An 18537-nucleotide genomic window follows, 5' to 3' on the forward strand; every position below is an offset into this window, starting at 1 on the left:
AACATTACATCTTCTTATCTACCTCGGTTTCTTCTCCCGCTCCATCAATCCTCCATTTTTACAGACCAAGAGTCCAACGGCAACTGGATAGCGGCACATTCTCCACCAGACCTTCACAGAAACCGCCCCTTGGATATAACAAAACTGACGAAGGATTATAAACGTACAGAGGGACGCGGAGAGGACCCCAGCAGCATTGGGGTATCCTACATTTTTTGGGAGACAGTTGGTTAAGCGGCTGGCTTTGGACTTGATGTTGATCGCAATTTTCGAATCAACCCAGAAATACGATTAAATATATTGAAGAAGCCATTTTGTGGTAGAAAATAACAAGCGGATGTAAAAGCCTTAGCGCTGAAAGGACCACCACAGTAGCTTGAGAGAAAAATTAACGTTTAAGCTCATCTTTTTACCTTTAATAAATGCGTGAAGAGCTGGCCCCTCAAAATTAAATTATCATTTAAACTCAAATCGATACTGAACCAACAATAGCAGTATCACAAAACAGAAAAATAGTACATATTTACATGGTATACAGTGGAGATATACAAAACAAATCGGGTATCTGGAATCCCAGCATTTAACTCCCAGCATGCTCATCCAGCACAGGGGGGGGGATTCCTATCCTTGCCTGTGATACGCAAACCTGTTTCTCTGTAAAAAGGAATGCAGGCGTCGTTCTAATTGCATTAAAAAACAATAATATTGCACAATATTAGACCGTTAAAACTTAAGGCTGATTAAGCTTGATAGCAGAAATTACCAAGAGGCTGCAAAGCGATGTAAAAAAAAATATATATACGAGTTTTAAAAAAATAAAATGGCCTCAGGGGCAGATAATGAAATATATGGATCGACAAAAACGATGACACATTTAGTGCGCTCGATACAATTGTGTCTGCAGGTGAAAGATATTTCAGGCGGAGTGTCTAGTTGGTGACAGATAACCTCGTACCATCTTCGGTGAGATCGTACCTACAGGAAAACAATAAATACAACGTTACTTGTAGGCAACACAATTCTTACAGAACCCGAGGAACCTGGGAGATTCCAGGATTCCCTTTTTTTAAGGCTGGGGTAAAACTGAGCAATTAAACGACCCCCGACTAAAAAGAACGATATGTTTTGTATTTTGTACTAGGCTGTCAATTGGCCTCGTTAAAAATCTCTGTACTCGATTGTTTTTCTGTGAATGGTTCAAGAGAGTTCAACGTGTAGGAATGCTATGATGTGCATTTGGGAGCAACTTTTGCGCGTTTTTGTTGCGTGCTTGCAGTTGGCTCCAGGGGAGGACATTATTGCTTGAAAAGAACATAAAATAGCAGAGAGAGGAGTTATCTACTAAGTGACGATTCACAGCAACCTACTGATTGATGAGTTTCATTTATGGCCATTCTAAAAGGAGCGCTGTCTGGACAGAAACACATAAAACACTTCTATCTAGAGGAGGTGCGCTACAGTAATGTAACCCCCACCCCAAACTAAAACAGCAATGGGAAAAGTCAAGGTCAGTCAGCGACCAATCAGCCGTCCCCACGGATCAGTGACAATTCTTTATCAAACGCTTCATCGGTATTCGTTATTTTCCAGATCCTTCAGGTTTTTTTCACAGGTTTTAACTTTTCCACTGTTTTCCATGTTTACTGTTGGATTTGGTGTTAAATATTAAGGGATAATATTTTTTACTTACCACTGAGTCCATCCTTTAGTAACTTCTTCTTGGTTTAGATCTACCATTAACTGTAAAAAAAAAATATTCAATTCTTGGGTTTATTCCTATGTCCCTCCAGGTAGAGTGTGCGTGTATGAGGAGGACCTGGCGTGATAATCTAGCTCGGTAGCAATACAAGCAACGGGCAATCATGACATCTTCATACAAACTCAAAAGACCCTCAAGATGAACCCAAGAGAAGAATTAGAGGCAGTAACTGGTAATGTGCAAACTGAGTCAGGTTCCAAACTAGGAATTACAAAGGGCCAACCCCGGCAAGTTTCTCCTAAAAAAAAAAAAATAAAAAAGGGGGCCAAGCCCTATGTAATGCATAGATTAGTCAGCTGAATCACAAAATGCCCCCCATATTAACTATACATTATGCAGGGCCAGCTGAGCCCTTCTTGCAGAAGAAGCTCACTGGTGTCAGCCCTTTAAAATGCATAATGAAAAAGGAGATGTGAAACATTGGTTATTCTTCGATGTCTCAGTAGAACGGGCGCTGGTAAGTGTCGCCAAACTCCCCAACCAGTAGGTTTCGGCTGAAGTTTCCCCTTCGTAGAAAGCACTTGTTTTACCCACCTTTCCAAGAAGTCCTTTGTCTCTGGATAAGAATCCCCCGCTGTTCTTCACAGCCACGTCTAATACCCTTCTCTGAATCTCTGGCAGCGAAACACTGAATTCAAACCTGGAATTGCAATTCACGCAGTCAGAATCATCACAGTCATATACATAAATAGCAATGGCGCCAGGAAAAAAAATAAAAATACTGAGTGTATCCTGTAACCATATAAGTGTAAGAAAGCAATGATAGGTGAGGGGGGGGGGGTACAAAATACCTAGAATTACAAAGTGGATCAGGGCTCATGGATGGTTGACCATTTCTGAAGACATAATTATATGAGAAAAACAAATAAGCCCTAGGTTAGAAAGGTTTTTGTTGCCCATAGGGACACAGCCCAGTATGAGATCATTATTATTATTTTTATATATTTGAAAAAATATGAACTTAAGACACTAATCATTTTCTAATCCAAAAAAATGTTTGTTTCAGTTTAACATAAAAATCTAATATTTAAACAGGAAAGACCACATACGTTTGGTCAAATACTGGATTTAGTGTCTTCTTATGTACATGGGTTTTTCTCCTGCCCGACCGCCTCTTGTCTGGCAATAAATACAATCGGACGTAGGGATCAGAGCCGTCTTCTGAAAACGCTATCAGGTTTCTGCAAGACAGATAAAATAAATTATTATAAAGCATGCCGGGGGGGGGGGCATTGAGTAAAGGTGCCAAGTGCCTAAAAGCCTTATTTTGATGACTCCATAGAACACGGGAAATATTAATAAAGTGAGTTAATGTAGGCCCCCCCTTCAGCGGCTGTCGATTTGAAGCTGGTACTAATGACATTGGCTGCGAATCGTATACTATTAGACATGCGCGAGGTCTTTGGTATCCAAACTGCGCGGAGCTGAAAAGGATACATTACATTTATTTATATTTCGCAACTCTATGAAGCTCTCCTTGTGCCTATCACGGATCATGTCGGAGTATGAAGTCATATCACTGATCATGTCGGAGTATGATGTCATATCACTGATCATGTCGGAGTATGATGTCATATAACTGATCATGTCGGAGTATGATGTCATATAACTGATCATGTCGGAGTATGATGTCATATCACTGATCATGTCGGAGTATGATGTCATATCACTGATCATGTCAGAGTATGATGTCATATCACTGATCATGTCAGAGTATGATGTCATACCACGGCCCCTTGTAACAGTGTGACTGGCCTTTGAGATAGCAAGCGTTTTCTGCTCTCACCAGGTACGAGGGACGTGAAAAATAAGTACGAACTAATATATAATATTTTAATCTAGCAGGTAAACTCTACTGCAAGTCACCGACATAACGTCAGCACTAATCGCATCCAGCGTCCAACCAGCTTAGTTACTCGGATGTATTTTGTTCCGGTTCCGTTTAATAACTTGAAGAATGAATAGATCATGAGAAGTTCACTCACCTGCAGGAATGTACCACCACCATGAGCTTGTTTCTGTGGGAGCTGTGCCGGATCGTCAGCTGGATCTGTCCGAGGGGAGACTGACCCACTGACGTGCCACTAAAAAATAAAAAGAAAATACTTTAACAAATGCTTAAAAACATCAAAAAAAATTTTGGATCCTAAATATATTATAATATATATAGGGATTTCTGCCAGCTATTTCTATAAGTAGGTGATTTGGTTGCCAAATTATCTCCTGGTTTACAAAGTTCTGTTGCATCAGTTTGGATAGTTTGACGATGTTTTTAAACTTTTTTTTTTTATTAAATCCTATCTAATCACACCATAGCAGCAACCATCAAACGACACAACTGTGCAGAGAAGAAGGATATTTATTTGAACCAAGAGGAAGAATAACTTCTCATTATGCGTAGATTACTTTAAATAAAGCCGGGTATATTGGGCTTTTTCTCCCTTTATAAGAGGCGCTGAGAACAAGCAGCCCACAGGGAACCCTTCATGCGCACAAAACACAGGGAGTTATCAGGACGACTAACTTCTGAAGCTGCCGGAGCCGCTGGCGTAGCTCATGCGTGGCCATTTGGGTGGATATGTCGGAAGCAATGCTCGGCGTGGGCTCCTTCATGGCGGATATGTGCGACGGAGAATAGCTGAAGCTGGAACCGGACAGGCTGGACGAGCTTTTGTTCAGATCGGTTGGTCTCTGGGGACTCGGATTCGTCGGGCTTCCTTTCTCCCCGTTCTCAGTTTTCTGAATACCATCTAGTTTGGGTGTCGGTGGAGGTTTCTGCACCGCCGCAGGCGTTGGTGTCTGGGGGGTAGGGGGCGCTTTCCCCTTGAATATGGACGGCCTTTTCACCTGGGACGTGTGCTGGTCATCAGGAGAACGTACCGGCCTCTCAACATAGAGTATCTATGGCAATCAGACAACATCGAGATTTTAGGTTATTTTCATCTCCTGTTTTTACAGCAAGGAAAAATTCTGAATACAGAAATACCAAGAAAATAAATAAAATAAATAAACTTATCCAAATGTATAGCTAATTTAAAATGTTTAACCCTCTAAATACCAGACAAATGTACAACGATTGCTGAGAACTGCACCCCCTGGCAATCAAAAGCGGACGTTAAATTCCCTGTGTCCATGCGTGATGGCGTCAATACTGGGCCAGTATGTTTGGGGCTTCTTGTATTTTTTTTATTCAGCTGCAGGAGAAGCTTGGTTTTGTCCTCCACCATCCCTGAAAAAGCAGATCTACGAGGTAAGAGGAGAGAAGGACCTCCAACAAAACAACTAGCTAAGACGATCCATAGCGCAGCAGACTAGGCGGTGGGGCAATAGGGTCACGTTATTGTATATCTATATGTTGGCAACATCATAGACGACCCAAATGAAGGTGACTGTAAGATCGTGACTTATGTGGCTGGGAACCAAATAAGCCCAAGTAGTTGCATTATCTGAATTAGTTGATTATATCATAACCTTACAGGGGTTCTTCGGCTGGGACCCTATCTATTATGCTCTTGTTTTATCTCTCTCATTATAGGTCATATTTATATCATAGACTTCTTCAGATGTTATCTCAAAGCAATACTTTGGGATGCTAGAAAAAATATACCTGGAAAAAAATATATACAAAAAAAAACATTGATCAAAGGAGGGCCAAAGCTTATCCCCAACTGCTGTGGACCTCCAGCTCCTATGATGCTTTCTGTCTGAAGAATGACAATAAGCGACACAAAGGTATCGGACGCGTCATACCCTGAGCGCAATCTTCATCTTAATGGTACTGTTGGGCCCGGAGTTATTCAGTTGGAACCTCTGATTGATAGTGAGGTCTTCGCTGTTCAGTAACTGGCTCAGCGGAATTCTCAGGTTGCCCATGGAACTCTGGTGAAAGTCATCCTTAACCTGCGAGACGGCACAGAAGAAGAGGGGGAGATTAACGTTTTACGGAAGCCGGCGGGATGTGATGCGTTACTGCAACATACAGCTTTTATTATCTTATTACAGCAACAAAAATCTATTAAATTCAGCAAAAATAGGCGCGATCAGTTTAACGCTTTCGAAACAAATGACAGCATCAGAAACAACTCGCCTCGTAGCGATAAACATCCAAAACACTTTCAGAAATATTTTGTAAATCCTACATTTTGCCTCATTTGTGACTTTTTAAATACTTGGCACTAAGACTGTTTCAAGGAGGCAAAGCAGAAAAAAAAGTTACTTGTGCTTTTCCAAGGGATTTTCTTCTTATCGTCTTTCTATTTCCTAACCATGATTTATTATTTATTAATAATCCTAATCAAACGGAATCTTCCGATTTAAAGGCGACAGGGTTTGTACTACATAAACTTTTAAATGCGTAGGTGAAATGATCATTGCTCCAAGATGTTCTATAGATCCCCCCCCGATGCGAAAGTATGATGTCACACTACTGCTCGCTAGGTGGTAGTGTGAGTGGCGTTTACGAGAGCGGGGAAGAGGGGAATGTTTAAGGCACCTCTGCCGTATTTCCCTACGCAATTAACTAATGCAGAACTAAAAGCGGAACCACTACGCTACATTTTGTTCCTACCCAGGCGCCAACGTCTTTGCAGATGGTGATGATGTCACACAATAGGGGATTAAAAGAAACACTATCACCTTCTGGGCTTTTAGAACAAATAAAAGTGCATTTTCGTTAACATTTTTAATTGCTCAATTTACGGGAATTGTTAAGTTTAAGGGTAAGACACTATTTATCTTTCAGGAAGCGAGATCTGTGGCAAAAGATGGCAAAAATGCATAATTTTTTTCTCCTCCCCCAAACCTTAAAGAACCAATCAAAAACAACCAGAAACTTAAAAGGGCAGAGAGAGCGTAACGTGACGAGGAGGCGGCTGCTCACACCGCATGCACTTAACGTTTTCTAATAGATGTATATTGTTTATTGGAATCTAGGAAGATCGTTATGTGTTGAAACGATCAATCAGATTCACGCTGAAACAAAGCCCCTGATTTGGCTCTTTATAAGCAGCTGCATTCCAACAATCCGCGCTCCACAAAATAAAAGAGACTCCGCATAGCAGGCTGGTAAAAACGCAAACAGATGGGATGAACAAACACCCGAGCGGAATAAGCAGGAGCCTGGCAATAAAAAACCCGAAACAATCAGCCTTTCTGAATGCATGGAAAATACAAACAGAACATGGAACAGAGCAGAGTCATCAGAACCGGTCTATGCCTCAAACAGGCCCAGCGCTTGGCACCAGCAGCGTCTGTACCGGGGAGGTGGAGGGGACTAGGAGAGATTCCATCGCCAAGTGGAGGGGACTGGGAGAGATTCCATCGCCAAGTGGAGGGGACTGGGAGAGATTCCATCGCCAAGTGGAGTATGACTACTCTATAGTGGGTAGAAGTTACTCCAGAAGCCACTAAAACGTGATTTGAAGGGCCGGTATAAATCATGTAACCGATCAGCACAGCGAGCATTCCGAAGAATGCTTCCTGTTCCAGCAGAAAGACAGGAAATCGAATTTTCTAACCCCGATTTGTATGCAGTAAAAGGCACCGAAGTCCGTGCAACATCGGCATCAGCCTTACTCATCGGGATAATCGTGACATTTATATTGCTGCCCCCATGGTATATAAATAAGGTGGGATTCTAATACATACATTGCTTATTTTAATCTGTAAACATTATAACAGATTAACAAAGTGTAAAAATTTTGGGGGAAAAAATCCATGGGTTAAAATCTCATCAAAAAAATATGCATTCCAGCTCTGACGATGGGAACTTAAATCGGGGAAGAGTCGTTAGTGCCTTACTGCATGTAATAGTAATAATTTTCATTGAAGTTTTCACTGGTGTGTTAATAAGCGCGTTATAACATTTTAGTAATTAATGCATTTTTTGTACCTCCACTTCGAGCGCCTGTCGCTTAGGATTGTGGACGAAGAAGGTAAACGTCTGCTCCCACACCGGTTCAATGGTCTTGTACTTAACCTTTTAACCATGAAAAGGGGAAAACAGGTTATCCAGTGAGTAAAGAGTCACTTCAAAAGACTTCAAGAGTTTTATTTTTTCAAGGAATAGGAGAGAATGGGCTGATTTCCAGCTATTGCAAAATATGTTGTTTTCAGGAAGCTGCATATTGGCCATTTGTATGTATTTTAGCTCTTTTCTCTTAGGCTAATCCACAAACGCGTTGATTCCTTATCATACTGCTTGTGGGAAACAATAGAATGGCTCAATTCTAACCACCCAGGTGGACATGCTGACTAGTAAAAGTCTATGGAGGAACGGACTTTGTTAGCATTGCAATAAAAATCATCTTAGTGTGGTGTTTGAGCAGAGAAGGTCACCCAAAATATCACATCCCACATTAGAGCGCTATGGAATATGATGGCTCTATATAAAACCATACGCAATGGCGGCTTCCGGGTCCGCAGATAAAGAAAGATTATTGGAACCAGAGTTTTTTTATATGTCGATCTGCATTAATGTATACAGGATTGGGGTTTATTCTCCAGTAACATTTGTTTCCAATAGAAGAAAGAAGAAATATCTACCGAGGACCACCTTTTGTTCCGCGCCAGCCCCGCCACTTCCGGTACGTTGGCTTACCTTACTCTCCTGCACAGTGTGACCCAAAGAAAACAGCACCAACGGGTTGGGGGTGCTTCCAATCTTCTTCCCAGACTGGAACGGAACCAAAAGCACTTCAGAAGAGAAGTCACACACCTACCAACTCTCATGACACCACACATATAACATGACACGCAACATATATATTATATATACACCGTATATAGCACATGCTGTATATTATACACACACACTGCAAGTATAAATACTCTTATAGATTCCCATATCACACATACAGTCTATATATATTATATATGTACTTATATATATGTTTATTATATCTATGTTGTTCCACCTAAAACACCTAAAAAGTGTGAAGTACAAAGAAGTATTTTGTTTCACACTCGCATTTTACATCTAGAAAACCCTTTACTCGTATGAGGTTCATAAAAGAAAGGGAAATAAAAAGAAATAAACTCAATGCACAAAATGAAACCAGCAAGCCCATGCATGAGAAAAAAAAAAGGCGGGAATGAGGACACAAAAAATTGTGTTTAAAAACCGGCAATGTATAAGAGTCCGCCTGCGACAGCCGGGGGGGGGGGTTATACATTGTATTAAAGGGACAGGATAGGGAAGGATTGTAGCGTTTTGTGGGGAGGACCATGGTTTTCTTGTAGTTCTTTTGTGTATTCTCAGCACGGGATTCCCAGAAGGCGGACGCACTATATACCGTATTTTTCGCTCCATAAGACGCAGTTTTTTTCCTCCCAAAGTAGGATGAAAAATCAGCCGCGTCTTATGGAACGAAGATGCAGGCAGGGGGGGGGGGGGCAACGATATACCGTATTTATCGGCGTATAACACGCACTTTTTTAACTAAAATCCGGAGCTTAAACCCTACCTGCGTGTTATACGCCGATATATCCGGGGTCGCAACTGAGGCAGGCGGCGGCGGTGGCGGCCGCCAGCAGAGGAGTCCTGGATTTCTGCCAGTCAGGGGGGCCCAAGGGGTGCCGAGCGGTTGCTGAAGACAACCGCTCGGCAACTCTCGGGCCCCCCTGCCTGACAGATATACAGGAATCCTTTGCTGGCGGCGGCCGCCGCCGCCGCCACCGCCGCCTGCCTCAGCGCTTCAACTCCTGTGTTGGAAGCGTTTGTCTCGGGTGCCGGCGCCCAGCGTAAAGCGCCGGCACCCGAGACAAACGCCTCACGCTTCCAACACAGGAGTTTAAGGTAAGTGACCGGGGCGGGGGGGGGGAGATCCTGAGAAGGGGGGGTTAGGGAGTTAGAGGGGAGATCCTGAGAAGGGGGGGTTAGGGAGTTAGAGGGGAGATACTGAGAAGGGGGGGTTAGGGAGTTAGAGGGGAGATACTGAGAAGGGGGGTTAGGGAGGGAGGTCTTACTGTGTGTGTGTGTGTCTTACTGTGTTTGTGTGTGTGTCTTACTGTGTGTGTGTGTGTGTCTTACTGTGTGTGTGTGTGTGTCTTACTGTGTGTGTGTGTGTGTCTTACTGTGTGTGTGTGTGTCTTACTGTGTGTGTGTGTATCTTACTGTGTCTGTGTGTGTCTCACTGTGTCTGTGTGTGTCTTACTGTGTCTGTGTGTGTCTTACTGTGTCTGTGTGTGTCTTACTGTGTGTGTCTTACTGTGTTCATAGCTTATTCAGTTATTGTAATAAATATTTTAGCCCATTTTTTAGCTCAAAATATTTTTTCCTTTTTTTTCTCCTCTAAAATCTAGGTGCGTCTTATCAGCAGGTGCGTCTTATAGAGCGAAAAATACGGTATATCCTGACGATTATTATATCTGAATCAGGAATATCGTTTTTATTCCTACAAACTGCGCTTTACCTAAATCCTACGGGAGAACCTAGCCTGCTATCACTGCAGCTTCATTCTGATCAGAAAATCTTTTTATTCCCCACTTTTTTCCTTAATTTTCCAATTTATTTCATACACTCTCTGCATTCACTTTTTATTAAACGGATAAGTCTCTATTTGCATTTCATGTAGTGAAAGCTGGATTTTTTTTCCATTTTCCTCAATTGTAACATTTTGACAGATACCAGAAAAATATTCTGCATGTTTTATGTTAAAAAAAAAACATTAAAATAAATGCTATTAAAATATGAGCTGCTTTAATGTTCCGATTGCCGTGTTTTTTGTTTGTTTGTTTTTGACGTTTTTGACATTAGGTTTACCTTTTTGGCTTTTTCAACAGCAGCCTTCTTCATGCCAACGTGGTTAATTTCTAATGGATTATTCTTATAACGGAAAAAATGAACACATAGAGGGTTAATAAACCATGCTATGAGGCTGCTCGGGCAGGTTAACCACAGACAGGAGCACGTGAAAACAAGCAAAATCAAAAGCAAACAGTGAATCATGGGCAAAACAAGACAAGAACACACGGTGATCCCGTTGTGCAGCGCTGCGGCATATGATGGTGCTATATAAAACAATAAATAGTAATAAAAGGAGAAGAAAATCCATTCCTGCATTAAAAGAATGGCTTGGAATTGTTTTGACTGTTGGGATGGCTTTAAATAAATACAAAAATGTTCGGGTTTCGTCCCGATTGATGAATGGTCAGGGCTGAACACCGATGTCTGGTGCGGCATTTATAACGAAGCAAATATTAATTCTCTGTATGGTGAGAATACGGAATGTAAGCTATTTCCATCAATGACAAAAAAAAAAAAGATATTAACCGGACAGAGCCGGGGAATGGACGGTGACAGCTGCCTTCTACGGCCCAGATGCTTGGAAAGGTCTCCACTGTGCTGAAGGAATAGAACTCATGACATATGTATTATGTATTATGACATATGTATGAGGTCTCCATTTTTAACGATGGACGCTTTTACCTTCACAAAGTTCTAAATGACTTTAGTTTAGCCGTGGATTATAAGAGTCCATGCTCAACCGGAATTGGAGATCTGCCTGACCATCTCTACTCCATGTACACCTCTTAGATGTTTGTGACTCACAAACTCCATAAGTCCATTATATATATATATATATATAGCAACGTCCTCTGTGTGAAGCCGCCAGGAGGAACGTTATACCAGCTTCCATGGCTACAGCTCCAAACTTATTTATCGGAGCATTTCAGATACGACCAACTGCTACATTTTCAATTTGGGCCAGACAATACAAGCCACTCACTTTGCTTAATTTGTTTCAGATTAGTGACATTAGGCTAGTTTGTTTATAACTCACCTATTTAGAGCAATTTAATGAAGACCGACATAATTTCACCAGACCTTTCAAGGTTTGGTCATGGTCTTGAATTTTTGTGATGTCCCTACTCAGAAATACTTGGAGAATCCCATAATTACAGCAGCTTCCTAAAGGTCCGAAACGTTACAGATTTTGCCTTTTGCATTCACAGGTCCGTAAAGAAAAGTATCGCTTAAAGAAAGACCTGAAGTTAGGAGAAAGGCTGGTTCTTTTAAGGTAAAGGAGTTCCTTACTTTTAAACGGAATATCAAAAACCGATGGATAAACAACAGAACAACCTACAACAACCGGATAAAATAGATAATTTTATCTGAAGAATGTTTCAGATCTAGTGAAATAAACACCTTTTGACCATTTATGAACCATTAAATGCAAAATGTTACACAAAAATGGTTAGTATAATGGGGATTCCATTGTTCTTGAAACATGGACTTTTAATAGCTTTTTAAGTCTGAAAAGTTTTAAAGTTGAAAGTTTTAAAATCCCCCAAAATAAATGATTGTGACAAAGAAAGTTAGCAACAAACTAAGTAGTTTACCAACAGCAAAACGCGATGGACAATCTCCCCAGATGTTTATTTGGAGGTGATTTAGATAAGAAACGGGTGACCATCTGACATGCTAAAAACATGCTTCGGTAGACAGACATGCATGTTCAGAATTCGCCACCACGTAAGAACTCACACAGAGAGCTCTATACATTGAGGAAGTGTTTTCACAAAAGATAAGTCCGGAAGCCTTTCTTTCTTTAAAGCGGCCGCAGCCCAAGCGCCCTTCGTAGATACTCTTGGAAGACGAAGAGTGAAATGACAAAGCAAAGAATGACCAAAGCGATGCAGAATGAAGGAAACGTGAGAGATAGGAATGAGATTTTAAAGCTCAGTGGTGCGAACAACAATAAACTTAAAGCAACACAACACTGAATCGACATAATGTGAACAAATGAGCCATTTCGCTGGTGAGGAAAAAGAATTGATCCGGGGTATGAGCATGCTGCGGGACTAAAACATAACGGCACACGACAGCGATGGACAGAGCTAAACAGGATCCACGTGGCGACGTCCGGGGAATCAGAGTCACGGCGATGAATGAAGAACAGCAGCAGAGAACGGTAAATCTCGGTGTTTAAGTGTACTGCACATGTTTATTATATATATATATATATATATATATATATATATATATATATATATATATATATATATATATATATATATATATATATAATATATAATAAAAAAAACACAATTCAGCCATACCTTACCTAACTTACTTACTAACCTCACTTAACCCATTAAAATGGAAAAAAAAGTTCAAAATTATGACAAATTTATGCAGGAAAAAAAAAATGTAAACTGTCAGTCCCAGAGGAAAACATCACGTGGAATAAAGGTCATTATCTAAAGCCACCGGTTCTTACCACTGAGGAGACAGAGCCGACAGATGTATAGAATTGGCTTGAATATCTTACAGCGCACTGCCAACGACAGCTCAACGTTGAAACTTTTTTATGTGTTACGCAGTTATCTGTGGATTTGGTGATACGAAGAAATATTTCGCTCTACTTACAGGCAAACTCCGCGCAGAATCCAAATACAGAATGAGAATAGCCGAGGACAGGCCATCGTCTGCCTGGTCTTTGTCAGCTTTAACGCTTGTGAGCGCCTAAAAATACACAATAAATGTAATACGTTATAAAAATACACAATCATCATAGGACAAATCTGTGGACAATGTTGTGTTGTCAATATATGTTGGGGCCACATACACAAAATGTAAAGTAAACCTTTATGGAACTTCAATGCCACGGCTCCACGGATTCCGTAGAGAAGTTGTATTTAGAAGTTGTATTTAGTGTGAGCATGCTGAGCATGAACCCCAATGACACCCAGCGGGCTCCCTGATATGTGACGGAGGGGCTGCCACCCACCTGACCTAGTCGCCCTTAGCCAGAATAAGCCACTGTGGGGACACAACCCCAAATTTAAAAAGGGACACTCCAGTCATCATATGAGTGTCTCCATTAACATTTTGGGGTATCTAGCCCTTTGCAAATGCATAGAATCTCCCTTTTATTTGACTCCCCCCCCCAGCTTCCAGACTCGCTCCTCTGCCAAATGCTCTCCTGGCTGCCACTGTGTATGCCCGGGATACTCATGGCAGGGCTGGCTCGTGCGCGAGTTCCAGAGGGTCAAACTAGACCCCCTAATTAACGGACTTTAATAGGAACCCTGTCCTGCCCCTGACAGGCGTAAAATGTAGGCGTGTGTAGTGGGGGAGTTTGCTGCAGCTTCTCCTAAAGGTGTTTTTTAAGGAAACAAATGCATATTAAAAGGACTTACTTTAATATACATTCTTATTCTTCATTGGTTGGGCTGCATGGGACACTAGACGGTCCCTTTAAAAAAAGCGCCACAACTTTGTCACCATTGCAAAACAAATAAAACCGTAACGATTTCCCAAAATTACCTGAGATGGAGACACCTAATGAGGGATTAAGGCCTGAAATGAGTGTTACAAACCCCTAGGTTATAGCACGCCTCCATCTGCTTCTACAGTTTTGGATTTCGGGTCAGTGGAGTTCCCGAGGCAGAAGCCGGAATACACCTGGCTACGTCACGGAAGATTTATGTATTATATTTATTTAATGGTATACAAAGAGGATTTTAAATGTTTGCCGTAATAACCAATTACAGATGCACCTTTATTTCCCTAATGACTACTTACCTGGTCGAGATACTCGGTTGTGGACATCAGTGTGAGCCATTCTAATTTCAAATGCAGTTTTCCACTAGTAGCATCATCCAGACAGAACCACTAAAATTCACAGAAAGACAAAACATCGCACGAGTTATCATTTCTTCAGACTGTTTTGGTTCTCATCTTTTTGTTTCTGTAAGTCCACATTGTCATGTCCTATTTTGGCCGGTGTACAGCGCTGTGGAATATGATGGCACTATATAAATCAATAAATAATAATCCGACAACGCAAACCATCCATCATGGGTTTGGGATTCTTCCCTCAAGAAAGGGCCGGACAGCCCAGCGTAATGCTTCAACGAAACCTCATCTAATAGCTACGCACTGTGCAAGGTCAACTTGGACCTTCTTGGAGAAGACACCTACTCGATTTGGTCAAGGATAACGTACAGTGGATGCCATATTAAATTGGCCAGTTAACCCTTTACTACACTAAAATTGAATCTTTAAAAAAAAAAAAAAAATTAAGATCTTGATTGGACTTTTAAAGACAAAGATCTTATATCGTTACCAAAGATTTTATTCCATTTGGACTCAACGCGATATCTGAAATGCTTGCGTTCTGCCTTTCTCCCTGTTGGGTTGGGGAAACATGTGGATCTCGTTTCTGAAGGATCCTGACACGTTATACCTCGTTCACCGCCGCTCCGCGGGACGCACAACTGAATTAGAATGTTTTCAATTTGTAATGATTGAGACTCTTTCGAAATACTTTCTTTTCTCAATAGAATTACAGACGACGGGACATGATAGAAATCATAGCAGAGCCGACTGATGCCCAGCCTGGACTTACTTCATCAACCACTCTTTCCTTCTCCACCTCCGTCAGGTCAATCAGGAGACTGAAAGAGAGCACAAAGTATGCTGATCGTTAATAGATTAAATGCAGACACATAAAGCATGCCCCCCCCCCACATGTTTTATAAACATAAACTGCCATTCAAAAGCTTCAGGTCACTTAGAAATGGCCTTGTTTTTGAAAATTGTACTAGTTTGTACTAAAGGCGGTCAAGAATTCATTGTAAATACCAACTGTTTCTGGTGTTTTCCTGTTCCAATTTAAACTAGTTGTAAAACTGTACGCGCACGCACGCTACCATTCAAAAGCTTGGGGTCACTCAGAAACGTCCTGGCTTTTTATTGATACGTTTGTGTTTTTTTAGTGTTTTTTTTTTTTTTAACGAAAGCAAATTTTGTCCATTAAAATAACATGAAATAGATCAGAAATCCAACACATATGGGGTTAATGTTATAAATGACTATTGTAGCTGGAAACGGCTGATTTTTAATGGAATCTCTTCATAAACGTACAGGGGCCCTTTATCACTACCATCACTCCTGTATTCCAATGGCCCTTCATCACTCCCATCACTCCTGTGTTCCAATGGCCCTTCATCACTCCCATCAGTCCTGTGTTCCAATGGCCCTTTCTCACTTCCATCACTCCTGTGTTCCAATGGCCCTTTATCACTCCCATCACTCCTGTATTCCAATGGCCCTTTATCACTCCCATCACTCCTGTATTCCAATGTCCCTTTATCACTCCCATCACTCCTGTGTTCCAATGGCCCTTTATCACTCCCATCACTCCTGTATTCCAATGTCCCTTTATCACTCCCATTGCTCCTGTGTTCCAATGGCCCTTTATCACTCCCATCACTCCTGTATTCCAATGTCCCTTTATCACTCCCATCACTCCTGTATTCCAATGGCCCTTTATCACTCCCATCACTCCTGTATTCCAATGTCCCTTTATCACTCCCATCACTCCTGTGTTCCAATGGCCCTTTATCACTCCCATCACTCCTGTGTTCCAATGGCCCTTTATCACTCCCATCACTCCTGTATTCCAATGTCCCTTTATCACTCCCATTGCTCCTGTGTTCCAATGGCCCTTTATCACTCCCATCACTCCTGTATTCCAATGTCCCTTTATCACTCCCATCACTCCTGTGTTCCAATGGCCCTTTATCACTCCCATCACTCCTGTGTTCCAATGGCCCTTTATCACTCCCATCACTCCTGTGTTCCAATGGCACGTTGTGTTCGCTGATACAAATTTTAGTTTAAAAGGATAATTGATCGTTAGGAAACTCTTTTGTAATTATGTTACAGCCAGAAATGTCCTTGTTTTCCACGAAAACAGCTCAGTGACCCCAAACTTTTGAGCTGCAGTGTATATTCGGTGAGGGCTACTAGACTGTAAGGTCTTCGCATTTTCTTAGATCTTTGTAACTTGGTTTTAAGCTGTACAAACAGTAATAGGAACAGGGGGGACCTGATCACCCCAAACGGATAATACATAAGAAATTCCTCAGCAGGCTTAAACAAAAATTATATCTTAAAAAGTGCTTTTAAAAAAAACAAACAAAAAAAACACAGCCCAGACACGGCACTGCGCCCTACTGAGCGATGCAAACTATGGCTCTTTCCAATTATGTATTTTACTAATCACATTAGTCCATTTAAGTCAGTATTATGCCGGGAGTGAATTTACCTGCCCAAAAAGTCATCTTTGTCTGTATCTTCATCAAACAACTCGATTTCCAGCTCCTGGCCCGGATGTTCATAAACCAAAGCCTAGAGAAGAAATTCATTTCGGGGAGAAATTAGACCCTTAGCTCAGAAACAAATAATAATAATAATAATAAATAAACGACAATGTTGGTATCGGCAACACAGATAACCCAGAAGGTCGCCATAAAGTCGACCTCTGCAGGATCTGAGATAACCAGAGGGTTCGTGAAGTATTATTAGGAATTTCAATTGAACAATAAGCAAGTTGAGATGAACTCCTGGGTAATATGAACGTTCTCACCTTAAGCAAAAATTAAAATATATATATATTTTTAAAAAGCTAATTATTAGCGTTTTAGGTTTACCTCATACACTTGATTCCACTTAGGGTTTAGATTTTCTTTGATGACCTTGGTTTGGAATATTTGACTGCCGAGCTTGATAATGCCGTACGGGTCAGACTTGCCTTTAACCAGTCCCTTCATGTAGGTATCCTTCCACATCAGATCCTGTGCCTCGATAAAATATATCCGCAGAACCCCCTGCAAGTAGGAACACGTGCTAGTCACTGCAGAAATACTTTATCGCTTTAACTTTTATTTCAGAAAGAGGTGCTTTTCCCCATCCCCAAAAGGTTGGTTGTTTTTTTAATTATCCCCCACATTCTTTCTTTGACATTTGGTATAGAAAACACCTAATTAAAAGCAAGTTGTATATTACCCCTTACCTTCGGTATAGGGAATCTCAGCTGTGAAATCTGCACATCGCTTACAAGAGGGACAGTAATACGGTTTGGAAGGACCAAATAATTTGATATAATATCCAGGATAACTGTATCGGACACACCACTGTAAAATAATAATAATAATTATTATTATTAATTGATGCACACGTACATTATTTTGTCAACTAAATCACATAGAGGCTACAGGAAAACCCTATGGTGTAAAAGTTGCAATAGTTAAAGTATAACTCCATTTATATCTAAACTCTTTTAGTGAATAGTGAATAAGACGTAGCAAACCTCATAATATCGCCTCCTGTAATGAGATGCCTACGTACCCCAAAAGCCCTTGTTCCTAATTTTTGGGTATTCAAAGCTTTGTGGGAGGTTTTAAGTAAATTCACATAGTGCCAACAGCTTATCCTGTTAAGCTTCCATTTATTGGGTCTTGGATCATCCCACGTGTATATGAATAGGTATATAAAGATAGTATAGTATAGTATGTCCTTGGGTGCATAGCTAATGTGATATGACCTATGACTGTATTTTATCAAGTCCTTTCATCAGCAGTCTCTCTTGAATACCTTTTGCTGTATAGTGTAGGCACCATCCCTTCTGCATTTGCAATTCATATATAATGGGTTTTGCTACCTATAGATTTCTAAAAGTGCAGTTTAACTCAGATCAAGTTTTAAAATTCCTGTTCCCACTTCTGTCCACTAGATGGGGGCAGAGAGATTCCAACTCATTTTTTATTGAATTTAAATGATATATTAATTAAATTATATATATATATATATATATATATATATATATATATATATATATATATATATATATATACACACACACACACACACACACACACAAATATACATATACTGAGCTGTTTTCATGGAAAACAAGGACGTTTCTAGCTGTAACATAATTGCTAAAGGGTTTTCTAACGATCAATTATCCTTTTAAATGTAAATT

The 18537-nt window shown here is 40.8% G+C and overlaps 1 protein-coding gene across 3 annotated transcripts in view; it reads right to left on the reverse strand.

Moving 5' to 3' along the window:
• Positions 1-394: 394 nt before the first annotated feature.
• Positions 395-18537, reverse strand: part of ESYT2 (extended synaptotagmin 2) — a 54334-nt gene continuing 36191 nt past the window's right edge. Inside the window, exons 8-23 of one of the 3 annotated variants that reach the window (XM_053468455.1) lie at positions 17566-17686; positions 17204-17380; positions 16819-16901; positions 15115-15163; positions 14289-14378; positions 13131-13226; positions 10521-10583; positions 8358-8432; positions 7650-7736; positions 5510-5659; positions 4284-4660; positions 3745-3843; positions 2809-2940; positions 2294-2399; positions 1691-1740; positions 395-975 (exon numbers count right to left, since the gene is read on the reverse strand). In XM_053468455.1, the coding sequence (XP_053324430.1) occupies positions 930-975; positions 1691-1740; positions 2294-2399; positions 2809-2940; positions 3745-3843; positions 4284-4660; positions 5510-5659; positions 7650-7736; positions 8358-8432; positions 10521-10583; positions 13131-13226; positions 14289-14378; positions 15115-15163; positions 16819-16901; positions 17204-17380; positions 17566-17686 (1801 nt within the window). In that variant the 3' untranslated portion in view covers positions 395-929. Of the gene's footprint in view, positions 976-1690; positions 1741-2293; positions 2400-2808; positions 2941-3744; positions 3844-4283; positions 4661-5509; positions 5660-7649; positions 7737-8357; positions 8433-10520; positions 10584-12245; positions 12348-13130; positions 13227-14288; positions 14379-15114; positions 15164-16818; positions 16902-17203; positions 17381-17565; positions 17687-18537 lie in introns of all 3 variants that reach the window. The other 2 variants (XM_053468454.1, XM_053468456.1) reach the window with 2 other exon arrangements.

This window comes from Spea bombifrons, chromosome 5, assembly GCF_027358695.1.
Source record: "Spea bombifrons isolate aSpeBom1 chromosome 5, aSpeBom1.2.pri, whole genome shotgun sequence".
In the NCBI taxonomy this organism is placed as follows: domain Eukaryota; kingdom Metazoa; phylum Chordata; class Amphibia; order Anura; family Pelobatidae; genus Spea; species Spea bombifrons.